Source organism: Neurospora tetrasperma, assembly GCF_000213175.1.
Source record: "Neurospora tetrasperma FGSC 2508 unplaced genomic scaffold NEUTE1scaffold_81, whole genome shotgun sequence".
NCBI lineage: Eukaryota > Fungi > Ascomycota > Sordariomycetes > Sordariales > Sordariaceae > Neurospora > Neurospora tetrasperma.
Genome location: NW_009799179.1, coordinates 7,962,252 through 7,984,300, shown reverse-complemented (window position 1 = coordinate 7,984,300; position 22,049 = coordinate 7,962,252). Strand labels below are relative to the sequence as shown.

General features: G+C 52.6%; 10 protein-coding genes across 10 annotated transcripts; 5 read left to right on the top strand and 5 right to left on the bottom strand.

Annotated features, from left to right (window-relative positions):
- Positions 1-452: 452 nt before the first annotated feature.
- Positions 453-1,980, bottom strand: NEUTE1DRAFT_54132 (uncharacterized protein; the record flags this gene model as incomplete). The annotated part of the gene is made up of 2 exons (XM_009858667.1): positions 453-1,505; positions 1,591-1,980. The coding sequence occupies 2 exons, from the start codon at positions 1,978-1,980 to the stop codon at positions 453-455; spliced, it is 1,443 nt and encodes a 480-aa protein (XP_009856969.1).
- Positions 1,981-2,949: 969 nt separating this feature from the next.
- Positions 2,950-4,989, bottom strand: NEUTE1DRAFT_92566 (mitochondrial import inner membrane translocase subunit tim-50; the record flags this gene model as incomplete). The annotated part of the gene is made up of 2 exons (XM_009858666.1): positions 2,950-3,914; positions 3,979-4,989. The coding sequence occupies 2 exons, from the start codon at positions 4,987-4,989 to the stop codon at positions 3,291-3,293; spliced, it is 1,635 nt and encodes a 544-aa protein (XP_009856968.1).
- Positions 4,990-6,850: 1,861 nt separating this feature from the next.
- NEUTE1DRAFT_92564 (uncharacterized protein) lies at positions 6,851-8,356 on the top strand (the record flags this gene model as incomplete). The annotated part of the gene is made up of 2 exons (XM_009858665.1): positions 6,851-7,217; positions 7,251-8,356. 2 exons carry the CDS (start codon positions 7,026-7,028, stop codon positions 8,088-8,090), a joined length of 1,032 nt encoding a protein of 343 aa, XP_009856967.1.
- Positions 8,357-8,980: 624 nt separating this feature from the next.
- On the top strand, positions 8,981-10,035 carry NEUTE1DRAFT_73861 (uncharacterized protein; the record flags this gene model as incomplete). Its single annotated transcript, XM_009858664.1, has 3 exons — positions 8,981-9,059; positions 9,136-9,310; positions 9,400-10,035. The coding sequence occupies 3 exons, from the start codon at positions 9,013-9,015 to the stop codon at positions 9,850-9,852; spliced, it is 675 nt and encodes a 224-aa protein (XP_009856966.1).
- A 142-nt stretch (positions 10,036-10,177) lies between these two features.
- NEUTE1DRAFT_150688 (uncharacterized protein) lies at positions 10,178-12,172 on the bottom strand (the record flags this gene model as incomplete). The annotated part of the gene is made up of 1 exon (XM_009858663.1): positions 10,178-12,172. The coding sequence occupies one exon, from the start codon at positions 12,170-12,172 to the stop codon at positions 10,178-10,180; it is 1,995 nt and encodes a 664-aa protein (XP_009856965.1).
- A 641-nt stretch (positions 12,173-12,813) lies between these two features.
- On the top strand, positions 12,814-13,535 carry NEUTE1DRAFT_52803 (uncharacterized protein; the record flags this gene model as incomplete). The annotated part of the gene is made up of 3 exons (XM_009858136.1): positions 12,814-12,934; positions 13,369-13,381; positions 13,490-13,535. Coding segments are annotated over 3 exons (180 nt in total), but the record flags the coding sequence as incomplete, so codon positions are not given.
- Positions 13,536-14,277: 742 nt separating this feature from the next.
- Positions 14,278-14,983, bottom strand: NEUTE1DRAFT_92554 (uncharacterized protein; the record flags this gene model as incomplete). Its single annotated transcript, XM_009858662.1, has 2 exons — positions 14,278-14,818; positions 14,882-14,983. 2 exons carry the CDS (start codon positions 14,882-14,884, stop codon positions 14,402-14,404), a joined length of 420 nt encoding a protein of 139 aa, XP_009856964.1.
- Positions 14,984-15,455: 472 nt separating this feature from the next.
- Positions 15,456-16,128, top strand: NEUTE1DRAFT_126677 (uncharacterized protein; the record flags this gene model as incomplete). The annotated part of the gene is made up of 2 exons (XM_009858661.1): positions 15,456-15,876; positions 15,938-16,128. The coding sequence occupies 2 exons, from the start codon at positions 15,456-15,458 to the stop codon at positions 16,126-16,128; spliced, it is 612 nt and encodes a 203-aa protein (XP_009856963.1).
- A 1,035-nt stretch (positions 16,129-17,163) lies between these two features.
- NEUTE1DRAFT_133765 (uncharacterized protein) lies at positions 17,164-19,064 on the top strand (the record flags this gene model as incomplete). Its single annotated transcript, XM_009858660.1, has 1 exon — positions 17,164-19,064. The coding sequence occupies one exon, from the start codon at positions 17,227-17,229 to the stop codon at positions 18,886-18,888; it is 1,662 nt and encodes a 553-aa protein (XP_009856962.1).
- A 513-nt stretch (positions 19,065-19,577) lies between these two features.
- NEUTE1DRAFT_53958 (uncharacterized protein) lies at positions 19,578-20,312 on the bottom strand (the record flags this gene model as incomplete). The annotated part of the gene is made up of 2 exons (XM_009858659.1): positions 19,578-19,922; positions 20,037-20,312. The coding sequence occupies 2 exons, from the start codon at positions 20,310-20,312 to the stop codon at positions 19,578-19,580; spliced, it is 621 nt and encodes a 206-aa protein (XP_009856961.1).
- Between the last annotated feature and the right edge of the window lie 1,737 nt (positions 20,313-22,049).

Sequence of the window (22,049 nt, the reverse complement as noted above, 5' to 3'; positions counted from 1 at the left end):
AAAGGGCAAGTGAAGAGTCTGGCAAGATTTCGCCAGCACCTCGGTTTCGTTTTCCGCATGACAGTCACTTACTTCACTTTGCTTTTATCCGAAGAGCAACAATTCAACGAGCGAGTCCATTGTTATCCTCTCAAAGCACTAGTAAACAACAAAACAGATAAAACATCGCCCTCGAATAGAAAAGTTCCTTCAACGACCAAACGAGTGAAAGGCGTTGAACCCATTGAGACATCAATACACTATACCCTTTCTCAAAAAGTAGCTTTTTACCACCTGTCACAGCTAGCGTCAGCATCAGCATCAGCATCAGCGTCATGTAAACTAAACATCGTTATCATCTCATCCATCATCCATCTGATTGAATCCATTCTTTCCCATCCATCCATTCATCCATCCTCCCCATCCTTCTCAGCTGGGAAAACTAACTGACTGGTTAGTCAGTCAGTCAGTGCTCAAACACAAGTCCAAACCTCCTGCTGCTTGCCATCCACAGTAACCACCTGCTCCCTAACCCACTGCTGCTGCTGCTGCTGCTGCTTGGATTGAGCAGCAACAAAGTCCATCATTTGCTGGGGAGACAAGACTACAGCTTCTTGTTGGTTCTTGTGCTGGCCGCCGCCGATTTCGATTTCCTCTTGCTGCTGCTTGCTCTGGCTGTTACCGGCGGCCAACTGCTGCTCCTCCTGATGACCATCGAAATGCTCGCCAGCAGTCTCGTGACGGGCTTGAATGATGCCGTTGGTGGTGGTCTTGAAGAGCTCTTGGGTGGTTTGGTGGTTCCAGTTGCCGTTATTGAGTTGCTGGGTCTGTTCACCACCGATCTTGTTCAGCTGCTGGGTTTGTTGGCCGTTGTGGAGTTGTTGGATTCCCTGGCCTTTGTTGTTGAGCTGTTGGGTGTTGATGGGTTGGCCCTGGTAGAACTGGTGGGTAGTAGTCATGAGGATGTCGTTGGGACCGCCGCCGTTGTTCCACTGCTGCTGCTGCTGGTGAGTCTGTTGACCATTATACAGCTGCTGGCCCTGGCCTTGACCCTTGTTGAACTGCTCTTGCTGATGGTTGGGGTTGGTGGTCAGGAGGATACCGTTCTGACCGGTCTTGTACAGCTGGTTAGTAGTACCTATCTGCTGACCGTTGTAGAGCTGCTGGTTTTGGCCGCCCTTGTTGAAGTCCTGGATGATACCGTGGGTGTTGCCGGTGGTGTAGAGACCCTCGATCTGCTGGGCACCCTTGTTGAATTGCTCCTGCTGCTCTTGGTTTTGGCCCTGGTTGAGTTGGTTGGCCCAGTTGTGGGTGATGTCACGCTCCTGGATGCGGCCGTTGGTCTGGCCCATGGTATTGTAGAGCTCTTGGGTCTTGCCTTGGCCCTTGGTAAGAAGCTCATCTTGCTGAGTCTTGCCGGTGTACATGACGGGGCCGTGGGTGCTGGACTGGTCGTCAAAGTGCTGGCCGAGGTGGTTACGCTTTTGGTTCTGGCCAGTCTTGAAGTTGGACTTCTGGCCATGGGGCTGTATTGTGGTAGAAGAGTTGTTTGTTAGTGTGTATTGCCCAGAATTGACGGTGATAGACATAATAGATTTTCTGAAGACTCACCATGCTGTCCTGCTGCTGCTGCTGACCCACACCCACCCACTCCTCATGGGTCTTTCCATTGATCATGTCAAGCTGCTGCTCACCCTGGCCAGTAACCATGTTGTTATGACCGATGGATCTGGACTGGACAAGGTCACCGACGATGTTCTTGCCGCAACCGGGACACTCGATCTCCTTGCCGATCTGCTGGTCGACATATTCGATCTGGCCCTGGAGACCACCGCGGTTCTGCTGCTTCTGACCGTCGACAATCTCCAGCTTGCTCTGCACGGGGCCGACCTCATGGCAGGCGCGAGAGTGGTTCTCATCGGTCACGAGACATCCTGGAAGGGAGGGCAAGGCCGAGGTGGTGACCGCCAGGGTCAGGGCAAGAAGGGAGTGGATATGCATGTTGTTGGCGGCGGACTAGCCAGTGGACTTGGTTGAAAGTGTCAGAAAGTTGTGTTGAAAGGATTGAGGAGTGGTGAGGATGTCAAGTGAGGTTGGAATTCTTTCGACACTGCTGAGAGGAGTCCGTTGTCGTTTATATGCTTTGCTGCTCGCTCATTTTTGGTAGGCAAAACACCATGTGTACCAAGATGATCGAAGTTGTCATGTCCGCTTCTAGAAGAAGCACAGACTGTAGTGATTGCTTACTGAAAGGGTGCAAAGTGGCGAGCCGTTGTGGTTTATCGGATCAGTGAAGAAACTTCGAACCGAAGCACAGCAGTAGTAGCTATCTAGAGTAACCTCCAAGTTGGGTAGAACTCCAGATCTATGACCTCAAGCAGTGCAACGGCTATCTGCCTACTGGATTTTCATGGTTTGTGAGATTTGGAAGCAGTGATCAGAGGGACTTGCCAACATACCCGGTGAAAAGAAAAGGTCTCCAGACATTGATTAGTGACCCTGAACACAAAGATCCAGTATCTCGACTGTGCTCCTCACAGTTCTGACCCGACGGCGTGGTCAAGAGGGGTTCGCTCGAAGGCGTAACATTTCCTCGAATCAGTATCGGCTATCCTACCCCCGATCCGGAATATGTCCAGGATGACATGTCACAGTCCTCGCAACACTGGACGCTGAGATATCCAATGCAATAAGATGTTGAGTTGTGCCAACCCAAGCTCGATAGCATTGACTTCTTCTGATAAAGCACCGGTTGCGACTGGTGGGACTGTGCTCGCTCATACTACGAGGAGAGATATCTCGTTTAACGCGAGGCGGCTGTGATACCGAGAGAAGCTGAGTGAGCTAGTGGGTGTTCTTCGATTAAGACGTTCCCTCGACTTGCGGTCACACAGTAACGTGCTCTTGGAATCACGAATGGAATGCAGGGAGGCGAACAGACAAGACTTCTTGCTGAGAAGGGATGTTTGCCTGAAGTGATATTGAAAAGTGTTGGAATTGTCATAACTTTTCCGTTGAGAGACATTCTACAGCACCTCTAGAGCCACACCCCTCAGACAGATTATGTAGATGTATGAAACCTTCTCTTTCCTAAGTGACCCACGCCTATTCCAATGCTCCGCATGTGAAGGAAGAATACCATGACCGGAGCAGAGAAGTCCGGTAAATCCCTGTAGTGACGCCAATCATGAACAGAGAATGGAAAATGGAAAAAAGAAATAGCAAAGACATGGTAAAAGTACAAGAAAATGGTCACAAGGTGTTGATACATATTGTCGCGGATAGCTGAGGGGGCGGATTCGTTTGGTCGATTAGGCCTTCTTCTCCGACTCGCCGGACTGCTGCTCGCCGCTGGGAGCACCGCCGAACCAGCCAAAGACGGAACTCTGCATGTTCTTCATCATCTCTTTCTGGGCCTTCTCCTGCGCCTCCTGCTCCATCTTGAGCCACATCTCGCCGTTCTTCTTGATCTCCTCCTCCATGGCCAGGTAGTTGCGCATGCCGCGCTCACGGGCAATATCCTGGATCATCTTGCCCTTAGCAAAAGCCTCAGAAGGATCCTCCTCGCCCTCCATGGCCATGGGGTTCAGCTTGCTAGGCTTGATACCGAAGCGGGCGCCAAGTGAGCCGAGGCCAGCCTTCTTGGCCTTGGCGGCAACGAGCTTGTTGTGCTCAGCGCGGGCAATGGCCTCTCTACGGGCGAACTCGGTGGGGATGTGCTGGCCCTCGAAGGACTTGAGGACCTTGCGAACATCGGGGAAGTTCATGGTGTGGATGAACTCGAGGAAGGGGACGAGGGACACGAGCTCGGTATCCTTGGGATCACCCTTCCACTTGGGGAGGACGATGGCGTTCTCGGGCTGGGCGCGCACGTGCTTGGGGTCGGTATCAATGATGATGACCTTGGACAAGTCTCTGTTGAGATAAGAAAGGTCCTGTGCGACAATGGTTGGTTAGCTACTGTGACGGTGCAATCTTGACAGCTCTGGGTGGTCCTACCTTGACGATCTCGCCATCCTTGTACTTGGTCGCCTCCCTGAAGAGGGGCCACATGATGAAGCGGTACGGGTCCATCTTGCGGACAATAGGCTCAGCGTTGGCAAAGGGAACGCTGGTGAAGAGAACAATCTCGTAGTACTGGCTGAGGTAGCGCAAGAAGTAGTCGACACCGGGACGCTTGGCGAGACGCCAGCCGTGGTCGCGCGTCCACTCGCTATGCACCAGCATATCTTCCAGACTGATACAGAGGGTGTACGGGCGCTCGAAGGACGGATCCGGGTCGGGTAGCAGCTTCTCGAAGGCAGGTTCCTGGTAGTAGCTGACGGTTCCAGTCATCCTGGCCTTGGCCCTCTTCCACCACAGGCCGAGACCCCAGCCATTTGGTATATCATGGTGCTTCTCAAGCTCCTCCTCATCCCATTCCCTGCCCAAGTAGATCGTTCCACCAACCAAAGCGAGACCAGAGGCAATGAAGGCCCAGTTGGCCATCTTTTGGCGGCGCTTCTCGGTAGAAGAAACGTAGGCAGAATCGGGGAGCTGGCCCTTCTTGCGGCCACCACCACCGCTGCCTGACGTAGCGGCCTCAGGGCCCTCGGCGCCCTCGGCCTGTGTCTCTGCCTCCTCACCGGCGACGGGCTTCTTGCCGGCTTCCTTCTGGGCCATCTCATACTCTAGGGTGGTGGGAATACCACCTCTTAGATCGGGGAGCTTGGACAGGTCGATTTCGGGTTCGGGTTCGGATTCGGATTCGGCTGGGGTTTGTTGTTGTTGTTGTTGCTGCTGCTGCTGCTTCTGCTCAGCTTTCTCAGATTCGGCGGGCTCGGGGGCCTTGGGAGTAGCCTTTTGTGCGGGAGTGCTCTCGGGCTTAGAGAACTTGGGAGGCTTGTTGTCCTTGGCCATGGAACGGGTCCAGACGGCGGGCAGAGTGCGCTGCGACAAGAGAGGCGACGCCGCGTGAGCTGCGACACGCGCGCCCGCAATGGAGCGCACGGCAGCTCTGGACAGCATCATGACTGATATTGGTTGGACACACGAAGAGCAGCAGCTGTTTGGAGTGCTGTGTGGTGTCGAGTGTCCTCTAGTGATGGAAACCGAAGGTGGATGGATGCCCGGGTGGTTGCAGGAGGGGGGAGGAGCTGGTTGCTGCCTCTTAGGTGGTGGAAACAAGTGACGATAACAGTAGGATAACGGAAATTCAGGGCGTCGTAGTCAGTTGCAGTCAGTCAGTATCCGCTGGGCCCGATAGCGATATGATATCCAAAACCAAACTTTCCACAAACTCAAGCTTCTCGCCCGGCCGGCTGCCCGCCCAAAAAAAAAACTTGAGTCCTGAACCTTCCGTCACAACGCTGCTAGTTGAACTTCAGCCTTGGCGCGCTTCTTTTGGTCCAATCAGACATGAAGGAGGGGTCGGTTGCTGGATCTTCCAAGGCCGCCGTGCACAGACCGTCGAATTCTGAGAGTTCTTGTTCCCGGCCCCAATGGCCCCACATACGGAGTTAAGCGTCAAAGACAGTGGGGGACATGTCGTCATCTTTTAGCTTTTGGTTGCATGGATGGATAAAAATCATAGGAAGTCTTCAATCCCAACTCACCATCTCAACTCCAATGGCTTAAAAGTTGAAAGTCTTCATCTCGTCTTCAGAAAACTATCTATTGCGACAGGTGCCCGAGATCCTATGTCAGTTGGAAGATTCAAGCATGATTTGACAGGTGTCGTTTATTGGACTGCATACTGAAAACGTCAGACGACAGTGACACTATGTACTTTTCCACTAGCATTGCGCCTACAGATGCTTTTCGACGAGCAGTAACTGTTGCGGGGAAATGAGCAAGTATTATTCAAAAATGAAGGGATGCTGCGAAATAAACAAGTACCGGGCATTCAAAGGTATGACTGGTTCTTCGATAAGCTCTTCTGAGCCATTCAGATCACTTCACTCTTCTCCTAACCACACAGTTGCTGTCCAAACGATGGAAAGCTTGGGTGACCTGACTGACGACTTGATCACCTCAAAAGTCCCAGGTGAACCATATGCTAAGTGGATGTTATTCTGTTACAGTACAATACCTCTTCTTGGCGATCATTTGTGATGATTTCTCATGTTCACCCTAACCCTGTTACTATCCGAGTACAGCTTATGTAATGCGTCGGTCAAAGCAAATCGTCTGCACATTCAGCGATAGAGCGATGCCGTGTTTTGCTGTGATGGACATCCAACCATTCAACATCGTCCATTCAATTGCCTTCCTTCCCCTCACCTGCACTTCTCGGTAGGTGACCACTTCTTGCTCGTTTCGTTTCTGCATCATTCTAGCGGGCCGAGACGGAACCGAATCGATACAATTGACGAATCCTTTAACACTTGCCCTCTTCTGCTTCCACCCATCCATCTTCTCTCCTTCCCACTCCCGTCTTCTCTGTTTCTTCTGGAACATATCATCATTCATCCAACGCTCGAACGGCTGCGGTGATCCAAGCACAAACGCAAAGTCCACTCCTTCTCCGCCACCCGAACCGTCATTATCAATCATCCAAAAAAAAAAAAAAAAAAAAAAAGTCCAGTCCGCGCTCTACAACTCCCTGCCACTTACCATTCCAACTCCCAACTATCGCCGCCCACCATGGCTTCCGCGAATGCATTCTAGAGGGTGGTCCAGTCGTTGCGCATTCAGTACTCACGATGGGACCACCCTCTCAGAGTTCTGCGTACTCAACCACACACACAGCCTAGACCTACTACTATCATCGACGCATCGAGCTTAAAGCCAAGAGTCAGAAGAAACTGAACCATCTCAGGACCGATATTTTATCCTTCCAGACTCCTACAACATCCACTCACATTCATCTCTCACCCTACCCAAACCCTTGACATTCAACATTTGCCACTTCGCGTTCCGAAAGTACAGTGGCGCCAGTCAGCCCTACAGACTGCTTATTCGTGTTTTGCCAGGATCGCGATATCATAATCACCACTACTTCTACTTACCGTATCTCTCAACCTTCTCTTCGCTTGCCCTGTCGTTAGACGACGATCTACACCACAATGCCTCGCAAAGCCACCCAACAACTAGTGGGGCGTAGAATCACCACGAGGACGTCCCGCACCGTCGCGACCGTCGTGGACAACTCGCTTCATGCTCCCCCGACCCCGATCCCTTCTAATCTCAATACTCCGCTGAGTTCTGCCTACCCGTCGACTTATGCCTCCGAGGCCGAGGGGGACGTTGACGGAGAGGTTGAAGTGGGGATTGACGGACAAGTCGATGAGGATGTCACCAAAGCCATGGGCGCATTAACCTTGGCTGGCTCTGCCGAAGTGACTGGTGAAGCTTCTGCCCCCCCAAAGCCTCTCTCCCGACTAGCCAGAAGGAAACAAAAGCCGTTTCCCTTCCTAGAGTTGCCGGCCGAACTCCGAGTTAAGATCTACGAATACTTCTTCGACGACACCCACTACGTCCTCGACCTAGACCCGGACAATTACAGGCGCATCCACAAGAAGCTGGGCTTCTTGCGCACCTGTCGGACCATCAGCCTCGAGGCCGGCTACCTCTTCTACAGCACACACACCTTCCGCATCTTCCCCACCCACCCGGGCAAACACTTCAAGACCAAGAAGCCTCTGCTTGCCCGTATGAGCGCCCGCCAGCGCTCCTGGATCACCAGTCTCGAGATGCGCCTCGGCCCCGGCTGGAACAAGCCACCGCGCGGCTGGGTTGTCAACCCGGCCCTGGGATTGCACGAGTGCACCAGCGTGCGCAAGCTGACCGTTTTTGTCGAGTGCGACCCCAGCGACGGCATTTTTAATGGCTTCCGTCGCGCCGACGACTTCTACGAGGGCTTCTCTCGTGGTCTGCTGACGGACGTGCTCACCGAAATGCCCTTTGTCGAACACGTTACCTTTGACGCGTGGAGCAGCGTCCGGAAGAAGGGCGCCATGATGCGCGGGCTGATCAATACAGCGCTGTCGCATGGGAAGCAGATTCTGTGGGGACCCGAGAGAGGCTGGTCTGATTTGGATAATGAAGAGGATATCGTGGTACCTACGAACGACATGGTGGCTACTGCACTGCTTAATGGTGTCGGTATGGACGTTGTCATTGTTGCTTGACGTGTTCACGCCGCAGGTCAATAATGAAGGGTATGATGGTGGTCTGGGAGCATATTGGGTTGGGACAGGCGTTTTTGGGTTAGTTTGGGATTGCATTGCGAACTGCTTTTATCTGGAAGTTGTACAATATGAAGAGCGCACCATGACGTCGCTACTCAATCTATCGGGGTACGTTAAAGTGTGTTTAGTCCCTATTACGAGCCGAGAGCCATTTGACTCGCATTTCTAAAGAACTTGACCGATAAATTGAGTCTTATCTCGTGAAGTCATCTGAGGTCCCCATATACCTTGTGACAAGTAAAGCGCTCTGTAGACGAATAGGGGCTTGAACCTCAGCCAAAGATATCTGCATCATAATCAGATTTCAACCGCACGTCACTTGTCCGTCAAGCTGATTATTGAGAGTTGAAGCCACGATCAGAATAGGATCTCCATCTGAGAGAAAGCTTGAGAGAAAAACATAGACGAAGCACCGTCACATGCCGAACGGTCCGGGTCCAAACCCCCTGAGACTTCCCCAGGTTTTGCGGGCTTGGCGTCCATTGACGGCCGGACGGAAACGGACCCCAACGGTGTCATTGATCTCCACAGTCCCACTTGTCAGCCGGCCGTCGCCGAGCTTCCCACGCTTCCCTCCCGCTTGTGTCGACGACGGGCATGATGTATTGCATCCTGCAACATGTGAACATCACTATATGTTTTGGAGATATATAAGTGATCTTTAATCACCTCTTGGTTGGTTAAACACTCGAGATATTGTATGAGTTGAGCGTTCGAGATACCTTACTAAGACACTTACACCAAAGAACTACACTACTTGTCCCAAGTGACCCCGCAACCTCGGCTGTCAACTTGTTGTCGATCAGATTCACAACTGAACTACAACAACACAATATCATAGTCCCTATCAACATCAGCAAAGATGACAAAGGAAGATCCCATCGTCAAGGCGTTGCAGCAGTACACAACGTATGTCATCAATCATCTAAAGAACCCCGTTATTGTCGAACCCACGAATTAACACATCAAAAATACACAAAAACAGGTGCGATGTCTCGGACGCCCTCATCAAGCTCAAGTATCGCAATGGCGGTTTTCTCTCCGGTCTGACCATGTGGTCCCCCCACCGTCAAGAAGGCGCAACCAAAATCGTCGGTCCCGCCTACACAGTCCGATATGTTCCTTTGGATGACCCGAGACCAAAGCACCCTACTCACTATGTAAGTCACTTAAGTTACTCAACCTCACTTTCATTTATTCTTTCTTGCATGATTCCAAACTAAACAAAACATCAACATGCATCACTCAGATCGACGACGTCCCCCAAGGCTCCATAGTCTTCGTCTCCGCCCCCGCCAAGACCCCCAACGCCGTCTACGGCGGCCTCATGTCCACGCGCGCCCGCGCCCTAGGAGCCGTCGGCTCCGTCATCGACGGCCGCTTCCGGGACCTCCAAGAGCAACGAGACCTGCATTATCCCATTTTCGCTCGGGACGTGGGCACTGCGCCGCCTGCCGAGCTGTTGAAGGTGGTCGCTGTGAACGTGCCCGTCAAGCTGCAGACGGACGAGCAGGAGGATATGATGATTAACCCGGGGGATTATATCGTTGGGGATATCAATGGCGTGGTGGTCCTTCCCAAGGAGATGGCGGAGCAGGCGCTGCCGTTGATGGCGAAGCAGGTGGAGGCGGATGCAAAGATGCAGGTTGCTATTGAAGGGGGGATGAGTTTTGCGGAGGCTAGTAAGAAGTTTAGGGGGTGAGATGTCTTGGGGGTGGTTTGGGCTGGTTTCGGATGAAAGCGACTGATGATGAATAATGAAGTTCTTGAGTTTTCTTTTGGTTTGGATGTGCCCTACTTTGAGAATAATCCAAGCCCAATGTTAACTTGGCGTATCCCGCAAAACCTTATCAAAGTCAAACAGATAGCAGCAATGAGCAGATCACAAAACGGGATAACGACCATAGAAGCAACTGAGCTTGTACACGCAATAATGCATATAGGGACAGAAAATCCTAATCCAATTGGTGTTCTATCCAAAAGAAACCCACTACCCCATATCATCCCCTACATGAAACATCAAAACATCACGACTTTGCATAATCCAACCTCTTCTTCGCCTCACTCCATAACTGCTGATCAGGCGTCACACCCCTCCTCTCCAACCGCCTCCTGGACTTTGACCTCGTCCGATCCTTCAAGACCCCTCGATCGCGGCTTTTCCCTCTTTCATCTCTATGCCTCTCTCCCTCCCCCCTAAGCCTTTCTTGTCTCTCGCTCCTCTCGCCCGTCCTCCGTCTGTATTTCCTTCCACCAACCATCCTCCTCAACCCCCTCACAACAGCTCTATCAACATCCACACCAAACCACCCCGCCACTCCTGCGCCGGCCAACAGCACCGCCCCCAAAATCACAAAGAAATCCATAAAATGCACCACCCACCACAAATGCTGGGTGCCCATCGGGCACGTCGCATACTCGGCCTTCCACTCCCACTCCTCCTCGTCGAACCAGACGCTCAGAAGCCCCGCGTTCCCGCCAAACTCGCCCATCATGCTTCGCACCGTCACCTCCCTCACGCCCGGCATATCCTCGCGACCGATCAGGGACTCCTTCTTGGCCTGCTTGTACCTCTTGACCTCCCACTCCCTCTGCTTTCTCTCGATCTCGTACTCCCCGTCTTCAGATTGGACAAGCCTCTCCACCTCGACAAAAGACTGGTTGATATAATGCCATGTATCGCACCCCTCATGATCATGTCCGTTCAGTATAATCCCCCTCCTGCCCTGGCCGTTGCCAGGCGCGTCTTTATTTCCCGACATTCCCAGCATGCCCTCAAGGAACCCCTTGCTGGCCGCCAGACTCAACTGGTTCTGCTCCTTCAAGGTCCCGTCGTGGTCGTGGAAGGTGAAGAGCGGCGAATCGACGCAGACGCCGTCGGGTTTGTAAAGCGGCACGTGCGTGAGCACCAAAGTGAAGTGGCCCTTGAACTGCACCGCGCTGGCGGTGTTGATGACGCTGTTGATGAAGGAGTAGGTGTCGTCTTGTAGTTCGGTCGACAAAGCGGGCGTGTCGAGGTTCATGTCGTTGAGTACGACGAGACGGAGTTCGGGCACGAGACGGTCGGAGAGCGGGTTGTCGAGGGCGTCGAAGAGGGTCGAGGTCAGGGACTTGTTGGTAAGGGGCAGCTCGAAGCGGAGCTCGTAGTTGATCTTGCCAAAGGCGTCTTCGAAGCGCGCGGTAAGATTAGTGTTAATGTCGCCTGCGTATCCAATGTCATGGTTCCCCGCTACGTTGATGATGCGCTTGGTCCAGACGGAAGAGTCGTTGGCTGGACCGCTAGTCGAGAGGTAGCCGGTTAGGTCGTACTCGTCGGCTGGGTACATGGCGACTTCGTCGGGGACGCGCTCGCCGCCTTTGAAGACGCGGTTCCAGAAGCGGTGGGCGCGCCAGTAGAATTCATCGTCGGTGACCCACTGACTGCCAAGAAGGTCACCGAGAACGGTGACATGCGTCGGGCGTGACCACCAGTGTAGCGTGCGGTAGATGTGGGCAAGGTAGTAGTCGTTACCCCAGTGGTCGAAGCGCTTGCGGTAGGACTCGGCAAGGTTGAAGACGTCTTCGAAAAAAATATCGACGATCTCGTGGAAGCACTGGCGGAGGCGCCATCGTAGAGAGGCGTGGCTGGTCTGGAAGGTCAGGTGGCGGAAGAGGCTCTTGACGTGCGGGAAGACGCCTAGGTACTCGGTTGGGATCGAGGTGTCGCCTTCGAGCTGCGGGTCGCCGAGTGCGAGGAGACGAAACGGCGCAAGCGGTCGCGAAGGTGTAACGGTGGGTGTCGAGGTAGGATCGGTTTCGTCTACGGGCACAGACGGTAGCGAAAGGTGCAACTTGACCGTCTCGAGGAAGGCATGGTAGCCTGTGTCGGCGGGCGCATTATGTTGGACAGGCGGCAATGGAAAGGCGCATTTTCCGAAAAAGGGGAAGAAGTAGAGGTATATCGTCAGAGCTAGGGAGATGGGGAGGAAGATGCGCAAGCCCTTGCGGAGGGTCGCCGTCGGGGACCAGGAGAGTTGCGACATTGGATGTTGACTATCGCGACATGGGGAAACAGAGACACATGTGAAAGGGTATATAGGGTATAGACCAAAAAAGAGAGAGAAAAAGCAAAAACACTATGCCCTCAAACGAGAGGTCTGAAGAGTCCTCGTGGAACCGGGACAATGAGTGTCAGGGGTCTGTTGTTGTGATAATTCCCGATTTGGAGTCGACAAAAAAAGGAGTCAACAAATTGCGCCGCATGAGAGCGTGTCGGCGATGCTCCAGTCGTGTTTCGCCAATTTTCAGGTGAAGAATGCCAAGAGTTGAGGGGGAGAAGAGGGGGGGGGGGATTTGCCGGCGGCAACTGCACTCGAACGTTATGTCATGGTTCAACTCCACTGCATGCCCCTGAATTGGAGTTCCCCAGATCCATGGTGCTCACCATGTCTTGGTATAAGGGGTCCAGATCTTGTCAGACCCGACATAGGAGTTCTTCAACATGGGGGTCGTACGACCTATCCCTCAAAAAGAAAAAAAGGGAGTTCTACACCAGTGGATGATGGTTTCCCCTAAAAACCAAATCTTTTTCTGATCATCCTGAAGGCTCTGGAAAGTGACAAGCTCAGACAAATCATCTTACCGGTGGCAACGCTCGTCGACAATCATCAAGTCAGTCCGAAACATTGTCCGTGATTGTGTAGCTGCCAACGGCTCCGTGGCCCGGCAAGCAGAGTCAGTCCAACTGATGTGCAAGTTTCAAACACCGTCTTCCCGCCTTGCTTTGACTGCTAGTCTACTGGCCGGTAACTCATAGATTTGCTTCTCTATGTTAATGGGGGGCTCATCAACCTTGTGTGCCTTGACGCAAAGTCCTTCTCCTCCACACGGTCTTGTTGAGGCCGAGCTCCATCTTGCAATGTTGACTTTGTAGCAGTGTACAGGGAAAATCACTGGCCCTAGACCTTCGTTTTTCCGTCGGACAGCACAGACCAAAGACAGCTGAAGGTGTACGCGAAGAGTGGCACCAATCAGTTTACACCGAGATCGGTCCTACACAGATCTTGACACTCGTTGCCTTGTCAGTCGCGTATAGGTGAGATAGAATGGGGGAGTGGGTTAAAGTCATGATGAATTCGAAGCATAATAAGCTCCCCGGGAGCCGTCCTTGCATGCGGCTTGATTTCTGGAAGGCTTTTGACAGATTCGAAATAACAGCAAATCTTGGAATTTTGACAAGAACTCTCCGATCAGTGCCCTTAATGCAGATCCTATCCAAGCTTTTGTTTGCGGCAGTGCTATTCTTGGGTGCGGTCCATGGACTGGCCATTGAACCTGTTGGGGGCCTGGACAATGTCGAGCCCACGGGACATAACGAAACCGCCTTCGGAGGATGCACACGCGTGAGTGACTCTTTTGCTTTCTTGGTTTCAGTACGTACCCACCCAGTACTAATGCTGCCTCAAGTGGTATATGACGCCAGGAACCCACCCCCTCGACATGGACTTCTTAGCAGAATGCCAGACCGAAGATGGTTCGTATCTGAAGTCACGGCAGTATCTCGGACAGTGCATCGCCAACGTCGATGGTTATCTGATGATGCAAGACAAGTAAGTTTTCTTGGTTTTTTACCTTTCAATCACAACAGATAACTGACGAGCAATCCGTCAGTGGATGGTTTGGTAATACCTGCGGTGATTGCTGGCTCAGTCCCGACCCCAAGGGGAAATTGGGTATGTTTACATGGCTTCACTGCAGCTGTTATGATGGCGAGAAGTGGGGTGACACCTACATAAATCTTGGTAAGCAAAGATTCCGAGTTTGGCTTTGTGATGTTACTGACAAGGAGGTCTTAGATGGTATTATCAGCAATTTTCATGGTTTGCTTAGTTGCCTCGGTCACGTTGCGGTACTGGCCTGATGGGAGGGAAGTTTGTGGTGGGCTGGGGTGTCTGTGGAGTTTAGAGTCACCAAGAGTTCTGGCTTTTAGGTCTTGTTTGGATAGTGGGAAAAGGCGAACTGATTCGATTTTTTTTTCTTTGAAGAAAGGGATAGGGGAAAGTGGAAGGATGTTTTACCTTGGAATTTTCAGATAACGATGTAACAGCCAGTGGTATACATGTCAGGAAGACGTATGATGCATCCTTTTCCCATAACCAAAGCGCCTTTTCATTTCTGTTCAATATCTTCAACCCGAACGCCGACCTTGCCGCCATGCAGCCTGAATCTAAACCAATGCGCCGCGCAAACGCCGTTATGTTCCCTCCCATAATTCAGTACTCTTCATCATAGTCGTCCAACCGCGGAACAGTGACATCAAACGGCACATTGCCCTCCGACTCAGGATCAACCAGCGCAAAGGCCACAGCGCTTACATCCGCAAGCTTGGATGATTCTACCGTGTCCTCGTCTTCCACCTTGAGCTTCTTCCACCCGTGGCTTAAATCCCCATTAGGGTGTCTAGGGATTCCATAAACGATTTTGACATCGCCTTCGGGGAGAGGGACCGGTTCGGCATCGACGCTGAATGTAAGACCGTTGGGGTAGCGGTCATGGAGGATCATGAGTAGCTCTTCGGACACCTTGGCAAAGGTCCAATCTAGCATAACGAAGAGGAAGATTGTATGGATACCGCATTTGAGGCGAAGGGTGATGCGAGGGTCATCGACCGGGTTGTTGGTGGTGCGAGGCTGGGACGACGGTGATGGTCAGCAAAGTTGGAGAGAAGCCCGACGGAGATGGCGGTTTTTTACCATTGTGACTTTTCAACTATGACGGTAATGGGGTCTTTGAGACGGACTATGTTTAGTGTACAGAAGAAAAAGTAGAAACCCTTTGTCAAGATTTCGCTAGGCTGAGATCTAAAAAGTTGGGGTCAGTTTGTTCCTGGCATGTGGAAGCTGCAACAAGGGATGGACAGTGGGGTTGGGCTGTGATGACGTTGGTCGGGTGGCCCAGGTTGGAGACTGCAGACGCGATCCGACCCGCTTTCTCCGCGTTTTGGAGGGGGCAGCTAGAAGGGAGCTCGGGCCATTTCCAATCTCTGATATACACATGCAGGCATGCAGCCGACCAAGCTGTTCGGTTCCCGTCTCGTCAACCTGGACTTTCGGGGGAGATTTCAAGTTGTTTCCAGTGACACTGATCCAGTTCCCTTGTCTTTCACTGTCCAACACGGTGGATCGCCAGCAAACAGCTGCAAAACACCTTGACGTCTTTACATCGGCTCGAGCTGCCCCAATTGAACTCCACAACTTCCATTGCCTGAGGATTCCGACAAGCACATCACGACAGGAGACTGCGATACGACATTCGATACTGGTCGACATGTCAACCACCAAAGAAACCGAGGCCGCCGCGCCAGAGTCCGTCCCCGAATACGTTACCAAGTGTCGTCTTTCCATTCCGGATGCCGTGCGAATCCCCCTTGCGTCGAGCACTGCTCTGCTCATTGGCTTCACACTTGGAATAAGCCAGGGCATCAAGACATCCGGTATGCGCTTTCGCGCCGAACACGCCCATAAGCTGCCGACCACCAAGATGGGATGGTACTTTTACCACAAGAGCAAGAACTACAACTCAATCTGGGGCGGCGCCAAGGAGGGTGCCAGGATGGGAGCCAAGATTTGCTTCTGGACAACAGCCATGTTTGGCATCGAGCACATGTTTGACGCCTATCGCGGGACGGCCGACATCTTCAACACTGTAACCGCCTGTGTGACTGTTGCGGGAGCCTTCAGTCTATGGAGTACGTGATTGTCTGTCCTAAATCTTGCGCATCAAACGCTAATCATGACTTTCTCATATAGATCGATTCTCTTTGCCCATGGCGGCTCGAACAACCAAAACTGCCCTGGTCGTAGGTCTCGCATACGGAGGCTTGCAGGATGTAGCTGGCATCGCAAGAGGTCGACCCATCGGATATGTCGAATTCCTCAAGCGCCGCGTTGGCGGCTTTAAGAATACCGCGGACGAAAACCAGAAGGAGCGGGTGATTTAAAAACGACAAAATCCCAATCCTCTCTGCCCACACTTTCGCCCAAAGGTACATCCCAATTCGATCGGTGAAGAGATACAAAACACAAGGTTGGTTAGTTGCTTTTCAATGTTACCATCACAGCCGATTTCGGAAGCCCCAAATGCTCCGCAACGGTTATTCAAGGTCGAAACAACACGACCCCTGCAACTTATCGGACAGTCGGTTTACTAGTCCATTTCTATGACAAACTCAAGACCCTCAATTCTGCACGAAATGCCCAAGCATTGTGGGAATCCAACATGGCGCCCGCTCAGCCGCATCGGATTCTATAGAGTAGAGTCTAGACATATACCGGCGTTCTTTCGCCGAGGTATGCCCACAAGTCATCATTATTGGCCAGTACGTATCGAAGGTTTCCAACGTCGGCATTGAATTTCAAAGAGCCGGCGGCCTACATCAGGGGTAAAGGTATCAGCTGATTGGTGGGTATATCTAGGAAAGCTCTGGAATGCTTGTATTGGAACTGTTATTACAGCATCCTTCCATTGGCGAGACAGGGCTGGGAAGAACCAATTGTTGACCATTCATCAAGCGTGCATCAAAGGGGGGACGTCACTCAGCCCAATCTCCTCTCCGATCACCCCCCAGCAGATCGCGGCTACTGGCGGCCTTGGGGGACGGCCACGTGACGCCCGATAAGAAGCAAGCGCAATTGATGCCAATGGCCGCATCAGGTACCATCCCGCCGCAGCATCACCCGCGTCAACGAAACCTTGACAAAGGAGGATCGATGAGGGTTTATCCCAGATAGTAGAGTAGCAAGTCGGCCTGCACTTGTCTTCTGCCCGTCCCACGCTGCGCTAGTGTACTCGGAGGGGATGGATCTGGTACGTTCGATTTGCTAGCGGTCCCGGCCTCCCAGGGGCGAGCCAGAGATAAAGATGAGACGAGGGTCTGTGGTATGGTTGATTGCCATGAATCAAGCTGCATCTATATATCACACAGTCATAAACCCCGTCTCTATTTTCCTCGGTACCTGCCTCATCATTCTTTGTGTTTGTGCGGTGTTGACCTGTCTTTGTTTGGTCTCATCCCGGTACCTCCATCCTACACTGCAATATGTTTCCTACTTCAACATCACCTGCCAGCAGGCAATTGGTTTGCAACATAGGACATGCTCGGGCAAGAAGCATTGCTTCGGCCCTTGGACCTGCCGTCGCTTCTATCTCACGTCATCATGTCTCACATTCAACTCTAATGGTCGGGCGTATCAACGGCGTCGGGAGAACATATGCCACACGACTTATACACTCCTCCACCAACCGACCTAAGCCTACCGACCACCTAACCATCGACAACGCATCATCATTACCAGCAACAGGCGGGCCCCAATCCAATGAGATGCCCAAGACACCGGGGCCTTCGCCATTGGCAGTACTGCCACTAACAAACGTCCTCCGATCATGGATGACCACCACCGTCTCGTCCTCGCCCTTCCTCCTACCGCCTTCACTAGCTGTCATGTCCGTCCTAGCCCATACTACAAACCCAGTTCTTAACCCCGACCGAAACCCTCTCCTCCGCGCATTCCTCAAGAAGACCTTCTACGCCCAATTCTGCGCCGGTGAGAATCCGGCCGAGGTCCGCCAAACCATCGACTCCCTCAAGCAAATCGGCTTCAGTGGTGTCATCCTCGGCTATGCCCGTGAGGTAGTTCTCACCGATTCGGAGACCAAAGATCTCGCCTCCTGCGCGGCCGAGGGTGGCGCCGCTGCGGAGGAGTGCATTCGCACGGAAATTAATCCCTGGGCCGAAGGAACCATGGAGACCGTCCGCCTTGCCTCTCCCGGCGACTTCGTAGCTCTCAAATTCACCGGTGCCGGCCGCCAGGCCCTTTATAGTCTCTCCAAACAGCTCCCACCCTCCGAGGCCCTAGGCTCTGCCATCGACGGGATCTGCAACCTCGCCGCCGAGCGGGGCGTCCGCCTCCTCTTCGACGCCGAACAAAATGCTCTCCAGCCTGGCATCGACGACTGGACGCTCGACTACATGCGCCGCTACAACAAAACCAGCACCGGCAACGCCGTAGTCTACGGCACTTACCAAGCCTACCTCAAATCCACACCTGCCACTCTCTCCAAGCACCTCGCCATCGCCGCGTCCGAAGGGTTCACCCTCGGCGTGAAACTCGTTCGCGGCGCTTACTTGGGCGCTGATCCCAGACATCTCATCTGCGACACCAAGGCCGACACGGATGGCCAGTACGATGGGATTGCTGAGGCCTTGCTCCGCAAGACCTGGTCTGGCCCCTTGCAACCTCCTGCCCCCCAGTCTGGATCTGCTGAAAAGGAGATGACCAACTTCCCCGACGTGGGCGTCGTTCTAGCCACGCACAACCGCGAATCGGTACTCAAGGGCAAGGCCCTTCTCGACAGCGGCGTGGCCAAGCTGGGCTATGAACAGGTGGCGTTCGCCCAGCTGCAGGGAATGGCGGACGAGGTTAGTTGTGAGCTTGTTGCTGGGCCGCACGAGAGTCCCAAGGAGATGGAGATAGCGGCGGAGAAGGAGAGTGCGAAGGGCAGTGAGAAGGGAAGTGAAATGGTCAATAAGCCGCAGGTGTACAAGTACCTGGTGTGGGGATCGACGGGGGAGTGCATGAAGTATTTGTTGCGGAGGGCTTATGAGAATCGGGATGCGGTGCAGAGGACGAGGAGTGGACGGGAGGCGATGGGAAGAGAAGTTAGGAGGAGAGTGAAGGGGTTGTTTGGGGTTTCTTCTTAAGCTCTCCAGTGGGTGTAAGAACCCGAAATGTCAATTGTTTATGGCCTTTGGGGATCATTATTTTTGGCGCATTGCGAGGGTTGCTTGGCATCTTGGATCGATTACCTAGATTTGGCCTTGGTCTGAGCGTTGGACCTTGCTTGACAGATACAGATACAAAATATTCAAGTCATGAATCAAAGCCTCTGGACCTGGTCGTCGTGATTTCTGTCTTCCCACTCAAAGGTCCTATGACAATGTTGTTTCCAACATCAAAACTTTGTGAGATCAACTTACCGTTCTTTTAGCATGCCAGTGAAATTACCTAAAATCCTGCCCTGGACAAGCGCCAATTTACTAGAGTCCCGCCAATAATTCAGCAATGGAGGCCATGTTCCCGCTTCGATCCTGACATGCATTACTTTTGTCTTTTCTTTCCTTCTTTTGCTCTTTTTTTGTATGCATTGCCCAGACACTTTCGCCAAGGCTACACAGTAAAGAGTTAGTGGTATCTTAGTTTGGTGTCAGTTCAACATGCAGCTTTCCATGTCCAAGCCAATGCGTTTCCATAACCCAATGCTATCTCAGGTCATTCCCCAACCTCTAGAGGTAAGGTATCTTACTTCATTCTTATCTGTCAATCGACTTTTGTCTTACCCTTTATCTTGTCCTATTCTTGTATTCCTCCTCCCGCCAATCCTTTGCCTCATCTACAACCCCCTCAGCGCAATCCCACTAATAATCAACCCTTCCATCTCCCTCCTTCTCCCCTCCTCATCCGCCTTGTCTATCCTCTCCACGCCCGGCATACCATTCAGCTTGTAATACTTGCGCACTTTTACCCAATCCGTCGACTTGGCGAATTCCTCATTTGTAAGCGGTACGGGCGTGCCTTGAATGTGAGTGGTCAGGTGTTGCCATATGCTTTCTGGCGTTAGTTGTTCGCTGGTGATTGTCGAGTTTTCGGAGGAGAGTTTGGGGTAGACGACTTTGATGACCAGGACGTCGCGCGTTTTGGAAGGGGTTAGACCGTAGCGGCGGTAGGATTCGGAGATCTGTTTGTTCGTTTGGTTGTTTGTTAGCTCATGGGTTCACTTGAAAAACGCAGTCAAGGTCGAATTATCATTGCAAAAGAGGAAGGGGATGGATGGATGGATAGAGAGACGAACATTGTTGGTCGGACTTAGCCCAATGACAATATCGGAATGGACGTTGGGCGTCTGAAGGGTTCCCTCAATCAAGGTGTTGAGCGCGCGGAAGATGGCGGCGAACAGGTGTGTGCGGGAGATGATGACCGAGGCGTCGATGAAAGCGTACTCGAACTCGGGGTTCTTGCCGATGAGCTGGGCTTGGAGGAAGTCAACGTTTTGGACGTCGCGGAAGAGGGCGGCGTAGACGTGGTGGTCCGAGGGGACGTGTTCGATTCGGAGGGTTTCGAGCGCCATTGCAATGGTTGTGATATTTGGTTGTGATGGTCGTGATGGTGATGGCTGGTGGGGTAGGTGGACGGAATGCGACGGGTTGATTGATGTGTTATTGAATCATGTGTCGGTTCGTTGCTGAAAAGCCGACGTCAGTTATGTTTGAATTGAGGTTGAGAATGTGTTTGGGTGCCGTACCGTACTCTTTCTTTGGGCAATTTCCGTGATACTTTTTCCGATTTGGCGATAAGGAAACAGGCTCGAAAGATGAATGCGACGGCGAATCCATCCTTGTCCATCGGCGGGATCTCCATGGCGGGGCAGATCCCCGGGCGCCGGGGCGCGTCGCGCTGATGACAGGGATCAATACCTACACAAGTGACCCCGCCAAGCATGTCAATTCCAAGAGGCCCGGACATCAGCCCCTTTAACGTTTGACTGTATGCATTGGGTCATATACTACGTAACAGGGAATCAACTTGTCACATTGCCGATGGGTCGCTGTTCCGATTGTCTGAGTTTCTTCCATCTGACAGCCCAAAAAGTGGAACATGGCGCGCGTGCAGCCGTCGAGGTTCTCACAATCTCTCAGTCGCAAAAACGCAACCACAGCGGACACATGAACGCATGTCTCGGATTGTCTAGAGGTACGCTTCCCATTACCTTGCGACGGCCAGAGACTATCAGCAATATGCTGTGTTTTAGGGAATGTCGTTGTCGACGGATACACGGATGCCGCGGCGCACCTCGACTTTGACATGATGGTTGTTGTCTTGGGAAGGGAGACCACCTGTAGTCCCGACCCTACCTCAGTCGATGTCGATGGGAAGAGGTGTGAAATATTGAATAGTAGTTGAAGAAATAAAAGAAGGCTATACGGCACTGCTACAAAAAGCCACATTTTTGATGTACTAGGTAGAAACAGGAGAGCGTTCGGCTTCCTATTGAATGAGCACCGATCTTGAGGGCTTTGAGCGAGATGCCCAGAAACAGGCTGCTCACTTCGGACGAAGGTCAGTTCCTCCAACATACAATAAAAACTCCACACCCAGCTTAACTCACGCTCGGATATTTTCAGCCATGGATGTTCCCTTTGCCATGCACCGATGATCGTGATTGCATTGGGAACAATGATTGGGAATTGGACCAAATCCGTGAACTCGACTTCCATGCATGGGCCGAGAAGATGCAGCCATGCCAAATCGGGACACTCGCAGAACGGATCCGCCCCGAGTGAAATCGGATTCATTCGACGAGGACGAATTGCTCTTGACCTGAATGGGCCATGTTTCCCATTGCCTTTTTGTCGCAATCATGGGCCGGTGAAAGCATGTTCCTTCTTTCCTTTCAATGTTCTTGGGTTGATCAGCGATCGACGGCCGGGCCCCCCTAGTCCGTGAACTTTTAATTCCCTTCAGTTGAATTCCTCGATCCCGGCGCCCTGGACACATCCATCCATTCCTTGATTGACGCTTTCGGAACCGACATCCCTCGCTCTCACTCCCCTCCCCTCCAGGAATTCAGCGCCATCAGTGCCTCCCTACACTTCGCGTCAAGGCTCCCGGTCATCGTTCAATATTAATTGGCACGCAATATCCACCGCGCGGCAATCTCCATCGCACATCCGTCCCGTCCGTCCCTTTCCATCCCGTCCCTCTCTTCTCACGATACACCACAACCACCACCACCATCACCACCACCACTACCCTGACCACAGTCAGACCAGCGACTCAGCGTGACAGCTGAAGTCCGTCGGCGCCG